Source organism: Malania oleifera, chromosome 13 (assembly GCF_029873635.1).
Source record: "Malania oleifera isolate guangnan ecotype guangnan chromosome 13, ASM2987363v1, whole genome shotgun sequence".
NCBI lineage: Eukaryota > Viridiplantae > Streptophyta > Magnoliopsida > Santalales > Ximeniaceae > Malania > Malania oleifera.
In genome coordinates this window covers 34,299,806-34,319,555 of record NC_080429.1, presented here as the reverse complement: position 1 = coordinate 34,319,555, position 19,750 = coordinate 34,299,806, and the positions used below count along the sequence as shown (strand labels likewise).

At 37.9% G+C, this 19,750-nt stretch overlaps 1 protein-coding gene across 1 annotated transcript in view; it reads left to right on the top strand.

Moving 5' to 3' along the window:
* The window catches only part of LOC131146102 (protein EXECUTER 2, chloroplastic-like), a 37,315-nt gene that overhangs the window by 1,119 nt on the left and 16,446 nt on the right, over positions 1 to 19,750 (top strand). The window contains exons 2-3 of the mRNA XM_058095431.1: positions 2,990 to 3,106; positions 3,202 to 3,267. Of these exons, the coding sequence (XP_057951414.1) occupies positions 2,990 to 3,106; positions 3,202 to 3,267 (183 nt within the window). The remainder of the gene's footprint in view (positions 1 to 2,989; positions 3,107 to 3,201; positions 3,268 to 19,750) is intronic.

Genomic DNA, 19,750 nt, shown 5'->3' with positions numbered 1-19,750 from the left:
CATTGGTTTTTTTTAGGCAATCATAGAGAATCTTTTTTTGAATGTTCTTACTCTCCTTCAAATTTTTGAGCAGATTTGTGGATTAAAAATTAATGTGAGGAAGAGTGGAACTGCTTCTAGTAATCTTAGTTATAATAAATCTAAGGGGTTGGCATCTTTAGCTGGGTGTGGGATTCTATAGTGTTCCTTGACTTATTTAGGGGTCTCCTTGGATGGTAATCATAGGTTTGTGGGTTTTTGGGAGCCAGTGATGGTGAGGGTGTCCTAGCAGATTGATGGTTGGAAGGTTCTTTGTTTTCTTTAGAGGGCCGAAAGGGGGTTTCTGTCTTGGTAAGACGATGTCCAAGAACATTGCTTCAATGGATAGTTTTGGCAATCCCTCTTAGACAAGAATTCTCTTTGGCATGAAGTAAATTTGCCATGCATGCGAATGGCTGGGAAGAAAATGTGGGAATCAGATGTTCTTTTGTGAGCCCTTGGAAGTGTTTTGGCAGACTTCCCCCCTCTTCATTCCTTGTACTAGATTCCTTTTGAGTAATGGTTCCAGAATTTGCTTTTGGAGAAAGGTTATTGCTTTAAACTTTAAATTATGACCTTGATCACAATGGGTGGATATCGAAATAGGCTATGCAGTCCTATCCGTGAAGTGTCTGGAAATGAATCAGAAAGGTTGGGAGGATTTCTTCACTCTTATCCATTTCAATGCTGCAAATGGTGACCATATATTCTTTTGCCATGACACATGGGACAGCTCATCCCAACTTAGCTGTTTGCTTCCAATTTCTGACCATTTTCAATTTAGCCTGCAACAAAGATGCTTTATTGCACACATGCACTGACCGCTGATATCCAAAGAGGCTAGGCAGTCCAATTGTTATCCGAAGAGGTTAGGCAGTCCTATTGGTTAATTTTATGAATATGAATCAGAAAAGGTTGGGAGGATTTCTTCACTCTTATCCATTTAAATGCTGGAAAAGGTGAAAATATCTTCTTTTGGCATGACATATGGGGCAGCTCATCCGCACTTAGCTCCCAAATATCCTACCATGTTCAATTTTGCGTGCAACAAAGATGCTTTAGTGCATATGTACGCTGACCATTGATATTAGAACAGCCCAGATCCCCTGTGTGAGAAATGCCCCAGATTGAGAGCTTGACTGTTTTGCTGATTTCTATGGATGCTTATACAAAAATGCCTCCAACTGGACCAACCTGGATGTGCCTAAATGGAAGGTTACAAAAGTGGCTACTTCACTTTCAGATTCTTGTATAAGAAGTTGGACAACCCTCTGAGATAAGGATTAACTTTCCAAGAAAGATACTTGGAAGCTCTAGTGCTGACCAAAGTTGTTTTTTTTTTTTTGCTTGGCTGGCAACTTTGGGGAAGATTATAACTATTAACAACCTCTGAAAAGGTGTATAACTTTGGTTGGCAGATGCTTTTTATGCGAAGATGATGCTGAATCTATAGACCATATTTTGCATGCGGACCCTGGACCCGCGATCAATTGAATCTGGTACCATTCTGGTTGGCCGTGCTGGGCTACAACTGAAACAGTAGAACTGAAACAGTAGAGAAGGAGATATGGGAATGGAAGGGTATACATATGAACAGTCAAAGGAAAAAGCCATTTCCTTGATATGTCACCACTTTTTGGCTAGAATTTTCAAAGAAACTGCTACTTCTCTTACAACCATCAAGGATTGATAACAACTCTTACTACTTGGTTTAGCAGACTGTACTAGCTGGACTGGTTCACAATTCTTGATTTCTTGAATACATTGGTGAAGATTGATTTGACACTTGTTTTGCATCTTTCCTCTTCTTTTCTTGTGCTTGGGCGGCACCTCTTTGGTGCCCTTTTAATGAATTCTCATTTTACTGATAAGAAAGTGAATGTACGTGTACCATACATATGCATGCACATTGTGAATGTAAGCTCAACTAATCCAAATGCATGCAACTCCATGTGTGGACACAGTACACTTGTTCTGGGACTATGAAATCTTAATAAATTTGGAAATCTAAATTAACCAAAATACATGTAACTATGGGCGTGTACTGTTTTTCCAACAGTCAATGGCTAGAAGCAATGTGCAAAAATGTAGTGATGATGCAGAAATAAAATGATATTTGGAAGTCAAGATATTTGTTATTATTGTTTAATAATTTTAATTTAAATTTTTTTATAAATCTGGTATGATGCTCAATAAACATTTTAATGGGACTCTTTTTGTTTGCATCTGTATATTGAAAATTTTCTGAAAGATTTCCTAATTCTAGAACATAGAACCAACTTTACCTATAATTTTTGTACAATTTTCTTATTTCTGGATATGAGCTTCCTGGGTAATGAGTTCTTCTCTTCGGAAGTGATTTTTTTTGGAATTATGGCCCATATGTTAAAATGTATCTTTTTTTCATCCTATTTGCTTCAATTTCTCTTTAAGTTGTGTTGTCCATGTAAATATTTATATAAAAGATTGCATTTAAATCATCCTTGTAATGTCTCATTTTGACATATTCTAGATTAAGTGAAATTATTTCTCCTTGACTCTCTCTCTCTCTCCCCACAACATTTTTCTTGCTTCTGATGGATCTATGTGATGTAGCACATGCATCCGTGAGGGAAAGTGTGCGCATGCACGCACACACAAGTGATAATCATTTAATTTGATAAATTGGATGTGAAATTGTTGTAGGAAAAATGGGAGTTTTAGATTTTCTTTGCATGTTTATTAGGTATTCTAGTCAGTGATCCATAAACCACCAACTGATCGTAACTGAGATTGGGGTGGCTGAGATCCATCCACCTTGTTTAAAGCTAGGTAAGTAGAAAAGGAAAAAAATTGGAGTTGACCACAATTTTCTTTTTGGATAAAAAAGTCACTCTAATTTCATGGGATTATTTTCTTTAAAGCTAGATACACACCCAAAAAAAAAAAGTGACGCAATATTTTATTTTTACTTGATATTATGCCTTTTCAGTTTCAACTGGAAGAAGCAATTGAGAAGGAAGAGTTCCAGGATGCTGCAAAGTTAAAAATGGCTATTGTGGAAGCCACATCAAAGGACAGTGTTGCTGAAATCATGTTGCAGTTGAAGGTTAGTTTTGAAACACTAGTAGTAAGTAGTAACTAGTAAGTAGGACCCTGCATGCTTAACTTTTGGTTCTTAATGATCTTTTTGTTTAACTGCAGAATGCAATTGAGGAAGAGCGATATCGTGATGCTTCGAGGTTGTGTAAAGATACAGGAAGTGGTTTGGTAAATTTTATAGCTACTCTCCCGCAATGTCCCTTTCTGGATATTATGGAAATGCTTCAATCATTCCATTTAACTCCTTAGCTATCTTAATTAGCCAGAAAGCCAGATGGTGGATATTATTTGGCAGTTCTTTTTTTACTTGTTTCTTATTAATAATATCTGGTCACATGCACTTTGGCTGACAACAACAACAACAACAAAACCAAGCCTTAAGTCCCACTAGGTGGGGTTGGCTGCATGAATTATTTTCTGTCAATTTATGTGATCATGAACAATTTCTTTTGACGAATTCATAGCTATTAAATCCTTACTATCTCATTCCAAGTTATTTTAGGTCTGACCCTATCCCTTCTACTACCCTCCACAATAACTAACTCACTCTTCCTCACTGGTGCACTATGTGGCTTACGTTGCAAGTGCCCAAACCACCCGAGTCATCCCTCCCTTATCGTATCTTCTACAGGAGTTATGCCTAACTTACTGCGAATATGTTCATTTTTTAATTTATCTTTCAATGTCATGCTATTCATCTATCTAAGAATTCTCATCTTGACAACTTTCACTTTTTGATATGTTGTTTCTTAGTTGCCCAACATTTTGATCCATATAGCATAGCTGGTCTTATAGCCATCATATTAAACTTTCCTTTTATTTAAGGGCTATCTATGATCACAAAGCACACTTGAAGTAGTTCTCCATTTTACCCAACCTGATTTAACTCTATGCATTACATCCTCTTCAATTTCTCTTTCAACTTGCATAATGGAAATACTTATTCAATTGTAGGGTAAGGGAAAATACTTTCAAATACTTATAGTCAACCAGTAAGTGCTAGGCAAAGGTGGCATGCCCCTAGTACATTTATTTATTTTCATTTTTTTTTTTTTTTTATAAAATTTTTGTGCTCAACTTGAAGATATGTTGAAAGAATACTCTCAAGCCTCCAAGTCTCCAACATGATTTTTACATGATGCCTAGGCTGTAGTGTAAAAATGGTTTTTTTTTTTTAATCCACTTGAAATGGATGGTAGACATTTTTCTTGGATGATTTTGTAAAATATTATATGAAATAAAATGACAGAAGGAGATATGTTATCATCAGATAATTGTGATTAGTGTTTGAAATGCCACTAGTTGGAGAAATTAGGCTTTAAAGAATCAGCATTGACACAAGATAATTAAGTGAAGCCAAATAAACTGTTCCACCTTGCAATGGCAGTAAATGCAATAGAACACAAAAAGCAGTTCCCCACTTGAGGAATTCATAACCTAGATTTTAAGCTGCAGTAGTAAGGGTTTCTGATGTTTCAGAAAGTAGGTTTTTGAATGGTCATCTGCTAGAGAGGTTACGAGCATTATGCCTGTCGGCTTCATGATCTTGTCATATATTTGATTGTGGTTGCAGTTGTTATGTAACTATTACTGATCTTAAATTTCTTATTTGATAGACAAGGGGAAATTTTCATTGAGCCATTCATGGGGTGCATGCGCTATGGCGTTTTAAGAATGATGACTAACCTATTGTAATTGAACCATGCTAGAGATGCCCAATTAGAGAAAGGATTGGAAAAGGACATGAACTAGGAAAATATTTAAAAAGAGAGTAGAGGCTATTACCCAGTTCCTGGCCTGTTGTCAGCCCCTTGATCACTTGACACTGCCAAGGCATGTAGACCATTAGGCCATATGCCAAGGCAGCAGCAAGAGATGGCCTGTCATGGTCTATCCTGTGGTTTTTAGACCATGCACTGTATTGCTTAGGAGGGAGCACATAGTATCTCACTCGATGGTTGTTGGGGTGCCTTAATGGATGCTGCTTGACATGGTGAGAGATGGACATGGTTGGGGCCATGGTCTTTGACCACATTGCTACAGTGGCTAGTTTGGTTATGTAGCAGGATGTGTGGGCAATTAAATTGTTTGTGTCAAAAAGAATATAAGGTGATGTGACTACATGCTTTTGTGTGGGAGGTGGCATAATTGAAGGGAAATTATCTACAATACAGAGAGTTGACCTGCATGTCATGTGCTTTAGCGAAGGACGTGGACAGTTTGTTGACATGTTGATGCAGGGGCAGCATCAACGTTCTGCAGCCATGGAGAAATTAGAACAGAGGAAGGAAGAGGAAGGGAGAAGAGAGCAATTAAAATTCATCAACAACTAACGTACAGCATGGCTTTCACACACTATTTATAAAAAAAGCATAAAGACATAAAATTACACACACAACCCTAAACTACAGAAATTACAAACAAACCCTTACTTTACACAAATATTACAAACAACCCCCAAATTCACATAATCCTATACTAATTAATACTAAACACACATAATAAACTACTAACTACCAAAAATTCCTTAACCCTACTCTTTTTAATTATTCTCCAGCAAGGATCTTTCTCAGGTCTTGCTTCTTGTCCTACATCAACTCTCCCCCAATTATAAAAAATCTGGCCTCGAATTTTGAAATGTGTGAGGATCAAAAGGGAGAAACAACCTTGGACTCTTCGAAAGCTAGTGCTTGAATGAGACAAGAAACTGTGTTCCATTGGCAACACCATAGACTTGACTTGAGAATTAGCATCCATAAACACATCGGGAATGAAAAACTCAAGAATAGGACTGTCTGGAAGACTTTGGATGTTTTCAAACACTTCCATTGCCTTGCTTGTAGTGTCTTCAATATGAGTAAATTTGACATGATCACTAACCTCTGATTTTTTGTCTTGGTTGGTTAGTAAAGCAGGCTTCAAAATGATTTTCTTCCCATTATAGTGGAAGACATATGTGTTCCCATGTCCTTGAGTTGCAGCTAAAGCATCTAACCAAGGAGAACCAGGAGGGGGTACATGGCCAATCTTCATTGATATGATATCACACCAAACATGATCAAAGTAAGCACCCATTTGAATAGGAACCAAACATCTTTCATAAACATGTAAGGTAGTGTTATCAACCCAAGACATCTCGTAAGGCTGTGGGTGAGGTTCTGGATGAAGTTGCATGAGTGACTCCATTTATAGAAACCATATTTATAGGGTGTTGTCCATCAATGAAAATTTTGCAAACATTTCCTCCACACTCGAGAAAGGTGTGGAAAAAGCTTGAAATTGTGCCCAAGGTATGATAAATGGCATTCCTTTATCCAATAATTTGTCACCATGTTGTTGGACTTATACTTGTATGCACTGCAACTATATATCACCAAAAGTTCTTTACACACTTGCCCACTATTCTCAAACTAATCATGCAAAACCATAAACTTGACTCCCAATTTTCAAGAAATTTCTTCAGTTCACCTTAGATCTTGAGTGTCTTGCTGAAATGAAATAAATTCACTTGCAAAACTCTCAAAAATTGCAGCAATAAAACCTAATTTTTGATGCTGGCAGTGCAATTTCTTACTTCTCATAGCAAATTATAGCACTTGCTGCACAATTTCAGATTGGGAACCAAAATATTATAAAAGGGTAGCCTGGTGCACAATGTTCCTGCATATGTGGGGTCCAGGGAAGGGGTGGACCACGATGGGTCTATAGTACACAGCCTTACCATGCATTTTTGCAAGAGGTTGTTTCCACGCCTCAAACCCGTGATCTCTAGGTCACATAGAGACAACTTTACCGTTGTGCCTATGCTCCCCTTCAACCAAAATATCATACTGCAAATCAAATACTAAGAGAAAACACCAATTGCTCATAATTGGAACCAATTTCTCGCAATTTTGGCAGCAGGAGGGAAGTCTGGCAGAATCCCACTCGCAGTTGCCGATGTGTGCCCCCGCATGAGTTGCTGGTGGAGAGGCTCCGGTGATGAAAATTTAGTTGAAGGGAGATTAGGGGATGATGAGTCTAGTGGTGGTGGCAATGTGTTAAGAAAATCAACAGAAGTTGGGGATTCAAGGGGGCTAACAGCTGGAATCCTTTTGGCTGGCATGTGAGGCTGTTCTGGTGATCAAAAGGCGATGAAATTATAGGGGAAGGGGCATCGGGGTATTCTGTCTTTGATAGTTTGGGTGGTTGCAGGATGGTTGCTGGAAACTGGTGTTTGAGATTTGGGGACAAACAGGAATTCTGGAATTTGTTCAGAAATTGCTTTTCAGTGGGTTTTTTTATTTATTATTTATTTTTTATTAATACTGAAGTTTCAGAACAGAGATGATGAGATGAGAGACAGAGAGGGAGAGATTAATGGAGAGAATGGAAGAAGAAGAAGAAGAAGAAGAAGAAGAAGAAGGGAGAAAAACAGAACAGAGAGGAAGGGAGGACTAATACAGAACAGAGAGTAAGAGAACAGAACAGAGAGCTAGAGAACAAGAAGAGAAGAAAGAAGAAGCAGCAGAGAGGGAGCGAGAAGGTTCAAAACAGAGGGGACGAGGAAAGAAGAAGAGAAGAGGAGAAGAGTGAAGGGAAAATGGTTGGACTGAAATGGAAGAGTGGAGATCATGATTGGGCTTTAATACCAAATGATGCAGGGGCAGCATCAAGGTTCTGCAGCCATTGAGAAATTAGAAGAAGGGAAGGAAGAGGAAGGGAGGAGATACCAGGGGGAAAGCTCACATTCAATTCAATTCAAATTCATCAACAACTAACTTACAGCATGACTTTCACACACCCTAAAGACATAAAATTATACACGTACCCCTAAACTTCATGAATTACAAACAAACCCTTTACACAAATATTACAAACAACCCCCAAATACACATAATCCTATACTAATTAACTAAACACGCATAGTAAACTACTAACTAAACCCAACGATTCCTTAACTTTACTTTTCTTAATTATTCTCCAGCAAGGATCTTTCCAAGGTCTTGCTTCTTGTCCTACATCACATGTTGACAACCAATGTTCTAGCCATGCAAATATAGTTAGAGTGGGTTAGTGCCTTGTTGGCACGTGCTGGTTGCATCTAGTAGATTCTTTGCTTACATGCTATTCTGTCTCTCTACTTGCAGGGTAACAAACCAATGAGTTTGGTTATGGGAAATTGGCTGAACTAAGTGGGACTTGGTGGCTGTCACCATCACAAAGGGGAAAATTCATGGGAAATTTCTGCCCCGTGAAAATTGGTATGGTTTGTACATGGCAGATTTGGGTTGGAGGGATGTAGTTGATCAAGTGTAAAACTTTCTTGATTTTCCATATACAGATTCCATTGGCGTGTGGTGCAATGAATAATCAAGGAATTGGTTGAATTGCTGTAGAGGCATCTTGAATTTGTGGTTGCAACAAAGACGAAGATATCGTCTTTGTTGAATGATATGACAAGCCTGAGAGAATCCGTTGGAAGGCTCAGTTCTTTTGATGGGGAACTTATGCTTGTAAAGAGGGCCATGCCTTAAGTGGTGTGGGTGAAGTTTCTTATAATAATTGAGTTCAAGCCAAAGCCTTTGAAGGGGCTCGAAGTACAAAGAGCTTGGAGAATTTCTTGTGGGGTATGGAATGATATTTCAAGGCTGTTCATATTCTAGGGAATGAAAGGGCTGCAATTACATTAATGTATTCGGCAGGTGACCTGAAAGTATGATGGCACACTCAAATATAGGGCAATGCTAATGTAGGAAGGGCTCAAATTGAAATGTGGGAGACCCTAAAGAAGGATTGAAAGATCGATTCCTCCCATATAACATGACATAGGTTGCAAGAGATGCCTTGAAAAGGTTGGAGTGACATGCACGATTCATGACTATGTCAAGGAGTTTAGTTCCTTGGGGCTGGACATCAAGAACATGTTGGAGGAAGGCAAGTTATTCAACTTGTTGTCAAGCTTTTAAATTACAATTGTGGGCATTGGTGGAATTTTGGAGACATGGTGTGAAAGATCTCTCAACTGCCATAGTAGCAGCAGATGGATTGTGGATTTCAAAATCAATTCTGAGACCAAGAATTCCAAAGCTAAGCCAAAGAAAGACAAAGGTAAAGCCAAGGAAGACAATGAAAGGAAAAAGGAAAAATGGGACAACTCCAAGGTAGACGGGAGCAATCAAAACAAAGGAAAGCATGCTTCACAAAATTCTAGTTGCTTTAGCTTTAATGGTCCTCATCAAGTCTATGGCTGTCCTAAGCAGGAGAAATTAAATGCTTTGATAGCCTCAAATTCAAAGGATGGGGATTTTTATGTCGAGGGACCATCACAAGTTAATCCATGGCAATGTTTGAATGCTCTAACTTTTGAGAAGCCCCTCTCTCAGAAGGGGCTTAAGTATGTGCTGGTGACGATTATTGGGTTGAAATAGATGCAAATGGTGGATTTGGATGCTGCCCGTTTGCAAGCAATCCTCCATCGCATAACTTTGTTGTAGAGAAGGAAGTGACAATGTTTGTCTTGAAGCTCCCTTAGAAGTTAGAAGGGTCAAGGCTGTAAACTTTGTAGCAAAGCCCATTTAGGGGATGGTCAATGGCTATGACATTTCTTGCATTAAGATTGTGGGAAGGATAGTGTATTTTGATGATCATAACTTTGGATGACTTTGATTCTCCAGGCATTGAGTTCTTTGTGAAAGTCAAAGGTCATGTTGATACCCCATCTTATGAGAATTTCAATTTCAAATGAACCTGCCTTTTGCTTGTTCCTGCAGTGTATAAGGACCCAAGCAAGAAGGTAGGCAAGTGTAAAGTCGGTTGATGTCAGCCACACAAGTGAATGCTGGGTTATGAAAAGGGAATTCGACGTTCTTCACTGCTCTTGTGGAAGTCCCTAATGTGGCCCCTAAAGCCCCTTATGGTGCCCTAGTATTAGAGACAACATGGCTTGTTTCGTTGAATGATTTGCTGAAAAAGAATAAGAAATAGGTGTGGGCAGAGGCATGTAGGGGTGAGCAAACAGTCGGTTCGGTAAAATTCGGTTAATTAACCGAATTAACTGAAAATTTCGGTTAATCATTTCCATTAACCGAACCAACTGAATAAGAGATATTAACCAAACCTCGCCCGAATGAATTACTTGTTCGGGTAATTCGGGTAACCGAATTTAACCGAAATTATTTAAAACTAATTATTAAAAATAGAATATAATTATAAATTTTTTTTACGAATTTTGCATCTATTCATTTTATTAATAAAAAAAATATTTTACTATTAATCTATAAAAGTGAAATTTACACCATTACTATTAATTTATATTTGAAATTTAATTAATTATTAAATCGGTTAATCGGTTAACCGAATTTATATTTCATGTTCACCGAACCGAAACCCGATTCACCGAATTTTGGTGAAGCTTAACCGAACCGACCGAACCAGTTTTTTTACCCGAACCGAACCGACCAATTTTGGTCGCTTAAATTGGTTAATTCAGGTTTCCCCGAATTATGCTCACCTCTAGAGGCATGCTAGAGTGCCTTTGATGAATTGAAGATGGTTGATCTCCTATACCTAATACCTGCATTGCAATTACTTGTGTATGATATACCATTTGAGGGCGTATTGATGCTTCTGATAGAGCTATTGGTGCTATCCTTGTCCAAGAAGGGAACCTTATAGCATTTGGGAGAAGAAAGTTGCAGGATGCTGAGACTCGGTTCCACTCATAAGAAGAAATGCATATCCTCTTGGGACTTGATTCACAATGGTGACAGATAATGTGGCTAATACCTATTTTAAGACTCAAAAGAAGCTTTTCCAATGCAAGCTTTTTGGAAAGTGTTCTTGGCAGACTTCAATTTGAGTGGGTTCACAAGCCAAGGAGGCAGAAGCTGTGGAGGTCTATGTGGCAGCTCTTAGTTAGAATGCAACTTTGTTGATTGGATTTGGGATGCTGCAAAGAGTGCCTAAGATAGATGCTGAATTTAATAGATTCTAACAATGGTGCGTGATGGTATTGTGAGTCATTATTGGTTGAAGAATGGGTTATTGTATGCTAATAGGCAGAGTTTAGGTTCCTCACACTAGAAGCTTAGAAGGCTTCAGAACTAGTTGTTGAGGTAAGTGCCTGAAGCATAGTGGGCTGGACATTGAGGAAGGGAGGGTACATTTTTTGTTAGTATAGTCATACTACTGGCCCTAGATGGAAGAGGACAAGGAAGTTGATGTCGAAATTTGTTTTAATTTGGAGAAGTAGAAAGAAGCAAGGCTGTTGCAACCTCTACTTGTTCTAGAGAAGCAATGGAGGAACTTTTTTATGGATTCTTAGTGAGATTACCAAAGGTGAAGGATTTGCAATCTTTGTTGTGGTAGACCGATTTTCTATTTATCCAGTCTTTATTGAAACCCCACGTGCTTGTCATATAGAGGTGGCTGGAGAATTATTTTCCAAGCATGTGGTGTAACACTTTGGGATTTTTGAGGATATTACGAGTGATAGGGACACTTGTTGAATTGAGAGTTCTTGGGTTCACTTGTTCATTTGGATGGGGATTGAATTGAAGTTCTCTACAAGCAATTAGAAAGGTGAGTGCTTTGCTTAAGGAGTATCCGAGGCACTATGTGAGTGCAAGTTAGAAAAATTGGGTTGATTTAGGAGATGTAGCTTGGTTTTGCTATAGTCTGCCTAGTTCTGCCTCTAGAATGAGCTTGTTTGATTTGGCCTTAGGGTCTTGTTGAATAGTTGGGTAAAATGGAAGACTTAAACTCAATGGTAGGTTTTTCCCTTTATTTATAACATATGTCAAGTACAATAGGAATGACCGTAATACCCTTACTAACTCACACTTATTTACTAACCAAACTCTAACACATAGTAATAATGCTAAATGACTAAATAACCATTAGCGCTCCCCCTCAACCTGGAGCATATATTTATATGCTTTTAGCTTTTTGCAAATGAATTTCACATGAGCACCCCCAAGGCTTTAGCGAACAAATCAGCAAGCTAAAACTTAGACTTCACTTGAGTGTTAATGAGCTTCTATACAAGTTTCTCTCGAATAAAATGACAATCAAATTCAATGTGCTTTATCTGCTCATGGAAGACAGGGTTGGTGGCAATATGAGTAGTAGCTTGATTATCACACATCAACTCCATAGGCTGAGAATGTGAAAAACCTAGTTCTTTCAACATGTTCTTAAGCCAAACAAGTTCACATGTAGTGTACGCCATAGCCTTGTATTATGACGCAGCATTTGACCTGGCGACCACGGTTTGTTACTTACTTTTCAAGACACCAAGTTACCACCAACAAAGATAAAATACTCGGTTGTGATCGTCAGTTAGAAGGTGACCCAGCCCAATTTGCATTTGTATATCCCTGAATATGAGTGTGACCTCAATCCTAATATAAGAGATCTCTCCTTGGTGCACCTTTGAGATATCTCAAAATGCAAATTACTGCATCTCAGTGACTTGTTCTTGGTCCATCGAGAAACTAACTCACAACACTTGTCATGAAGGATATATCTAGTTGAGTGACTGTAAGATAATTCAACTTTTCAACATGTCTCTGATAGGGGTGTAATTGAGTCAAGCTTACTTGCGAGTTGCTCAGATTCAACTCGTTTCCTAGCTCGACTCGACTCGATTCTATTCGAGTTTGAGTTGAGTTTGAGCTACTTGAGTATTTTATCGAGTCGAGTTCGAGCTCAGTAACAATACTCAAGTCGAGTTTCGAGCCTAATCGAGCTTTTTAATTTTATTTTTAAAATTATTTATGTTATATAATATATATTTTATAAGTATATTTAATATTATATGTACATTAAATATATGTTTGTATATGTATCTAGTATTAATTTATAACTGAGTTGAGCTTAATCGAGTCGAGTTCGAGTTTTATGAACTTGTAGTCGAGTTGAATTCGAGTTTAACAATTAAGAGATCGATCGAGTTTGGGTCGAGTTTCGAGCTTAACATTTTCGAGTCTATTCAAGTTCGAGTATTTTACTATATTGACTTGACTCCACTCAAATACATCCTTAGTCTTTGGTACTGACTTGGGTTAGGCAACAAATAACCAATATTTGACACTAAATTACTATTGGAATCCATGGGTATCAACAGGTTTGGATCCCAATAGCCCAGTCCCATCTAAAAGATCAAGAACATACTTCCTCTGTGACAAGATAGTTTTCGTATGAGATCTTGATACTTCTGTACCCAAGAAGTACTTCCATGGTCCCAAGTCCTTGGTTTGAAACTTACTTTGTAGGAAAAGCTTTAGGTCTTGGATGCCTCATTTATCATCACCAGTGATCACAATGTCATCCACATACACAGTAAGCAAAATCCTACCAGATGGAGTATGGCGATAAAATACAGAGTGATCTAATGCACACGGATGGCGGCCAAACTCAACTACTACAGCACTAAAACAGCCAAACCATGCTCTTGGAGATTGTTTTAATCCATAAAATGATTTCTTAAGTTGACATACTAAGCCTCACTCCTCTTGAGCAACAAACCCTAGTGGTTGCTCTATATATACCTCCTTATGAAGATCACAATGTAGAAAAGCATTCTTCACATCTAAATGATGTAGAGGCCAATGACAAGTTGTGGCTAAAGAATTGAAAAAATTTGCTGAGGCAAGTTTAGTGATTAGAGAGAATGTGTTTGAATAATCCAAACCATTCACTTGAGTATGCCCCTTAGCAACAAGGTGGGCCTTCAAATGAGCCATAAAACCATTTGGATTGACTCTCACATTGTACACCTAGCGACAACCAACCAAAGACTTATCAGGAGTAAGAGGTACCAAATCCCAAATGTCATTAACATGTAGTGCATGCATCTCTTCAACCGTTGCTGTTCTCCACCTAGAATGGGATAGGGCTTTAGAAATAGATTTTGGAAGAGCAACAGAAGACAGAGTACTAGAAAAACAATAATAAGAGGGTGACAAGAAATCATAACAAGAGGGTGACAAGAAATCTTAACAAACAAAATTAAAGATTTGATGTTGAGTACAAGTGCATGTACCTTTTCGAACAACTATAGGAGGATCAACATCATAGGAAATAAGATCATTTGATGAGGAAACTAGAGGCACAGTAGTAGAAGCTGGAGGAGGCACTCCCCCCTTGAGTAGCTGTGTGTATGCCTGCAAATTGGGATGATCCAAGTGATGAGAAGGACTCAAATTGGATGAAGATGTAGGAGGATTGGGCACAGATACTAAGTTTGGATTTGGAAGGCAAGGCAGAGGAAGGGACTTATCAAGGTCAACAAAACTCAAGGATCAGAGTAGTATGGTGTAGACTCAAAGAAGGTGACATTAACAGAGACAAAGAATCAATGTAAAGCAAGACTACAACATCGATATCGTATTGGAGTATAGGAATAGCCTAGAAAAATACATTTGATAGCACAAGGATCCAACTTATTCATTTGTGGAGTTAACTGATGAACAAAGGACACAAAATCTATTGTGAAAATTGAATGCACAGCGGAAACAAATGATCTTACAATGCAGCAATCGACAGTGAAATATACAGAACCACAAACACACCGAGTATAATAAAAGCAATAAAACAATGACACGAAGAATTAAGTGGTTCGGCAATGCCTACATCCATGAGAGCAATTGACAATGAATTTTACTATCGTGTGCCCAAAGACACAGAGTTACATCATACAACATGTATATGTAACTCTCCCGGAGGCTTTTCCTCCAAAACCCAACCTATCCAACGTCCCAATTCAAAATTTGAAAACCAATGCTGAGTAACCGAGCCAAACCGTCGATGGTTTTAGACATACTGTCGACAGTTTAATACCGAGAGCAAACAGTCAATGTAACAGGATACCTGTTTTCTTCCATGTTTTTCTCTTTGTATATGCTTTCCAGCCACATGTTACAAAACAATCAAATATACGAGGAGGAAGGGAGAACAAAGCAACCTTAGGGAAGATAACTGAATATGGGATTTTACCGCCAAAGACAGAGGATGACATTTTATTGATGAGGGAGCAAGTTGTGGGCACAACATCACTCCAAAAAACTTTGGGGCATTCATTTGATACAGGGTATGAGTGACTTTAAGAATATGTCTGTTTTTCTGCTTTGCTACTCCATTTTGTTGTGGAGTGTGGGCACAAGAGGATTGATGGATCATACCAGAGTTAGTCATATAAGTATTGAATTGGCTACTAAAGTACTTCTTAGCATTATCACTATGGAGTATCCTGATTGGCATATCAAATTGAGTCTTTATTTGGGAACAGAAGGTACAAAAGATATCAAACAACTCGGAATGATCTTTCATTAAATATAACAAGTCATCCTAGAATAGTCATCAACAAATGTAACAAAGTACCAAAACCCCAACTTTGATGTGGCACGACTAGGACCCCCAATATTGGAATGGACTAGCATGAAAGGACTAACCACCTGTTTGTTGACCTAGGAAGCAAAGGGAACATGATGATGCTTGCCCAAATTACAAGAATCACACTCAAGATTAGACACAAAACTCAATGTTGGAACTAGCTGTTTCAACTTGTCCAAGGACGAATGACCAAGGCGACAATGGATTTGAAGTGGTGTAGCTGCGAATGTACAGGCAATGGGTTGAGAAGGCAACTCAAAGTGGTAAAGTCCATGAGCTTTACGTCCTATGCCAAATTGTCTTTCTTGTCTTTAGATCTCGAATAACCACAGAATCTGGAAAGAATGTGATTGAACAATTTAGTGACTTTGTAAGCTTACTAAGTAACATGAGATTGAAAGGAGATTTAGGAATGCATAAGGCAGAAGAAAGAGAGATATGGGTAGGATTTATTGTTCCTATCCCCTTGACAGCAATAGTGGACCCATCAGCAGGGTAACTTGAGCTAGATTTTTAGGATACTGTAGATCAGCAAAGAAGTTGGTTGCACCTGTTATATAGTCCGTGGCAGCAGAATCAATAACCCAAGGACTAGTAGGAAAGATACCAAATGACGTACAAACTATAGGATTATCTTTCTAGGCAACAGACGCAATGTGATGAGATGCTTGTTGAGACAATTGATGCTGTAGAAACCATGAATACTCCTCCTCTAATATAGTCACAGTATGGTTACACTCAAACAAGTGACTAATGAAGGAACCATATTTTTGGGATTTGCAAACTCCATCCCAACATTTACAAACTCAGACCAATGATCATAAAATTAATTGCCAGAACAATCGGAACAACCACGAACAAGGTGACCCACCATGAACAAGTCACAAATAAATCAATACAAGGCTGCCACAGCACCAAGAAACTTCGATGCAGCCCCAAGAAAGCAGCACACAGCACTGGAACACTTGGAAAGGTGAACGACTGAGACTACCATGGACAAATCACCAACAAACTTATATAACACTGCCACTGCTTCACACAAAAACAGCTTATGAGCACTGCCACTGCCCGAAGAAAGTCACCAATGACTGTTACTAACACCGAACAACAACTAACAAATTATCATGAGTGCATGGTCATAACAAAGATTGGATCTTTGAGAAAAACACATGTCCAACAGCTTGATATTTTGATAATGGAGGAATTAGAACATTGAATCAAAAAACACAGCAAATCCCACTATTTCAGACCCAATAAATTCAATAACCATTGATAAAAAGCTTCACAAAGCATTGAACAACCATTCCTTGGGTGCCGCACATGAGCAATTAAAAAAGTTGAGATCTTTGGGAAAAAAAGCATCAACAAAAACTTCAATAACATGTTAATAGAGGGATTGGATCACTGCTGGATGATTTTAGGTCAAAACCAAGCCTGAAAGTACCTCAACTCACCGGTGCATGGGGTCAGCTCTGGCAGCCTTTGAATGGTGTGTGAGGGCGCGTGGGACACTGCCAGGAGATGGGATTTCAGCGGGGAGTAGATCGCCAGTGTCTGGGTGATTTTGGTGTTGTTTTTGCAAAATCTGTAGTAGATTTGATGTTCTCGAACTGGCAGTGTCACCCAGAAAATTCCAGCGACTGGTCTGCCTCTCTGTTGTTGCTGGTTGTTTTCTAGGATTATAGTACAACAACAACAACAACAACAACAACAACCCTCAAGTCCCAATAGGTGGGGTCGGCTACATGAATCCTTTCCCGCCAATTCATTGATCTAGAGTGTTTTCCTCTATTAGATTAAGGGCTATTAAATCCTTCCTCAATACCTCATTCCAAGTTATTTTAGGCGTACTCCTACCCCTTTTCATGTGAGAAACAATAACTAACTCACTCCTCCTCACAAGTGCTCTACTAGGCCCATGTTTCAAATGCCCAAACCATCTTAGCCGCCCCTCCCATATCTTGTTTTCAATCGGTGCTATACCTAAATTATTGCGTATATGCTCATTTTTTATTTTATCTTTTAATGTTAAACCACTCATCCACCTTAACATATGCATCTCAGCAACTTTCATTTTTGTACATGTTGTTTCTTAGTTGCCTAACATTCAGAACCATAAAGCATAGCTGGTCTTATAGCCGTCTTATAAAAATTTCCTTTTAATTTTAAAGGTATTCTACGATCACACAATACACTTAACACACTCATTCATTTTAACCAACCTGTCTTAATTCTATGTACTACATTTTCTTCGATTTCCCATTCAGCTTGCATAATAGATCTAAGAGATCTAAATCTATCAATGTTATTAATCTCTTGATTATCGAGTTTAATCTTCTCTCTATTGCTACTCCTTGCATTACTGAAATTACATTTCATATATTTTGTCTTTTTCCTACTTATCCTAAATCCTTTAGACTTTAATGTGGCTCTCCAAAGTTCTAGCTTAGATTCCACCCCATTTCTGCTATCATCAATCAACACGATATCATTTGAAAGCAATATATACCAAGGGATCTCATTTTGGATATTCCTAGTCAGTTCATCAATTACCAAAGCAAAAAAGTTAAGGACTCAAAGTAGAACCTTGATATGCACCTATTGTGATTGAAAACTCTCTAGAATCTCCTCCTACAGTTCTAACGCTAGTCACTACTCTCATACATATCGTTAATGACCTCTGTATATCTACTGCAAACTTCATTCTTTTCTAATACCCACCAAAGAACTTCCTTAGGTATTCTATCTTAAGCTCTCTAGGTCAATAAAAATCATATGCAAGTCCTTCTTTTTCCTGAACTTTTCCATTAAAATTCTTAGAAGATAAATAACTTTTGTTGTTGATCTCCCAGGCATAAAACCAAATTGATTTTCTGAAATCTTCGTTTCTAATCTTATGCTATGTTTAATTACCCTTTCCCATAATTTCATTGTATGACTCGTAATTTTAATTCCACGATGGTTATTATAGCTTTGAATATTGCCTTTGTTTTTGTACAAAGGTACTATCATACTTTTCCTCCATTCTTCTGGCATTTTCGTGGTTTTTGTAATAGTGTTGAATAGATTAGTTAACCAAATAATTCCTTTACCCCCTAAACATTTCCAAATCTCAATTGGTATTTTATCTAGTCCTATAGATTTCCCACTCTTCATTTTTTTTAATGCCATCTTTGTTAGCAGAATTGACAGCTACATGTGCTGTAATTGACAGCTACATGTGCTGTATGTTGGCAGAATTTGTTTAGGATGTAATAATGTTGAAATCCCTGAAGTGTGAACGACGGCCACGATTGGTGAACGACGGCCAGCAGGGTGAACGACGGCCACGGTTGGTGAATGACGGCCACCTACCATGGTAGGTGAGCCACCGCCACTGCCACCGCCACCTACCATTGTAACACCCCGACCCTGAAGGGGCTGAGATATTAACTTTTTACTATTGATTTACAACGGAAGCAAATAAACTCAATTATTATTAAGTAGAGTGCTAATTATCCATATTACAATCATTTATTTCAAAAGAAGAAAAATTACACAAGCATAAATATTTGACATCATACTAATATTTCTAAACAAATCTTTATTTTTCTATCCCCACCGGCATGCTTGCTAAGCCTGATTTCCAACATGCTCTTCAGAGTTATCTGAAATAAAAATATGATTGGAGTGAGACAACGCTCAGTAAGTAAATAAGATTATTATTAGTGTGTGGCCAAAATGAGCTTTTTAAAAATTTTGAAAAATAATATTTAATATTATAACTTCAAAACTGTCTCTAGAATAAATATAAATTTAAAAATTTCTATATAAAACTTTTACCATCAACTATAACAGTAAAATTTTATAATCATATACTATAATTGTTAAATTAAACTTTTAACTTTAAAACTGTATAAATATTTAATGATAAATATACATATACTTTTCCTTATACGTTTTCTTTAGATCGTTATTTAAGCACTAGAATGATCCTTTTCATGTAAACTTACACTTTTCCTTTAAATCATCAGTAACTTTGTACACGTAATTAACTATGTATAAACATATATTATAAAAACCACCCTTAGGCCTATTTTTCGTAAGTCATGTTTACCCCCATGACTGGGTTGTGCGGTCCGAAGACTGGACTTAGCTGGCTGGCCGACCAAACTAAAACAACGTACGTAAACTTTAAGTGAGATTTTCCTTATTAAGTCCTGATCTGGAATCAGGTGTGTACTCAGGAGAAATCCACTAACATAAATAATCACTCTGTAAACAGTGTGGGTGCACT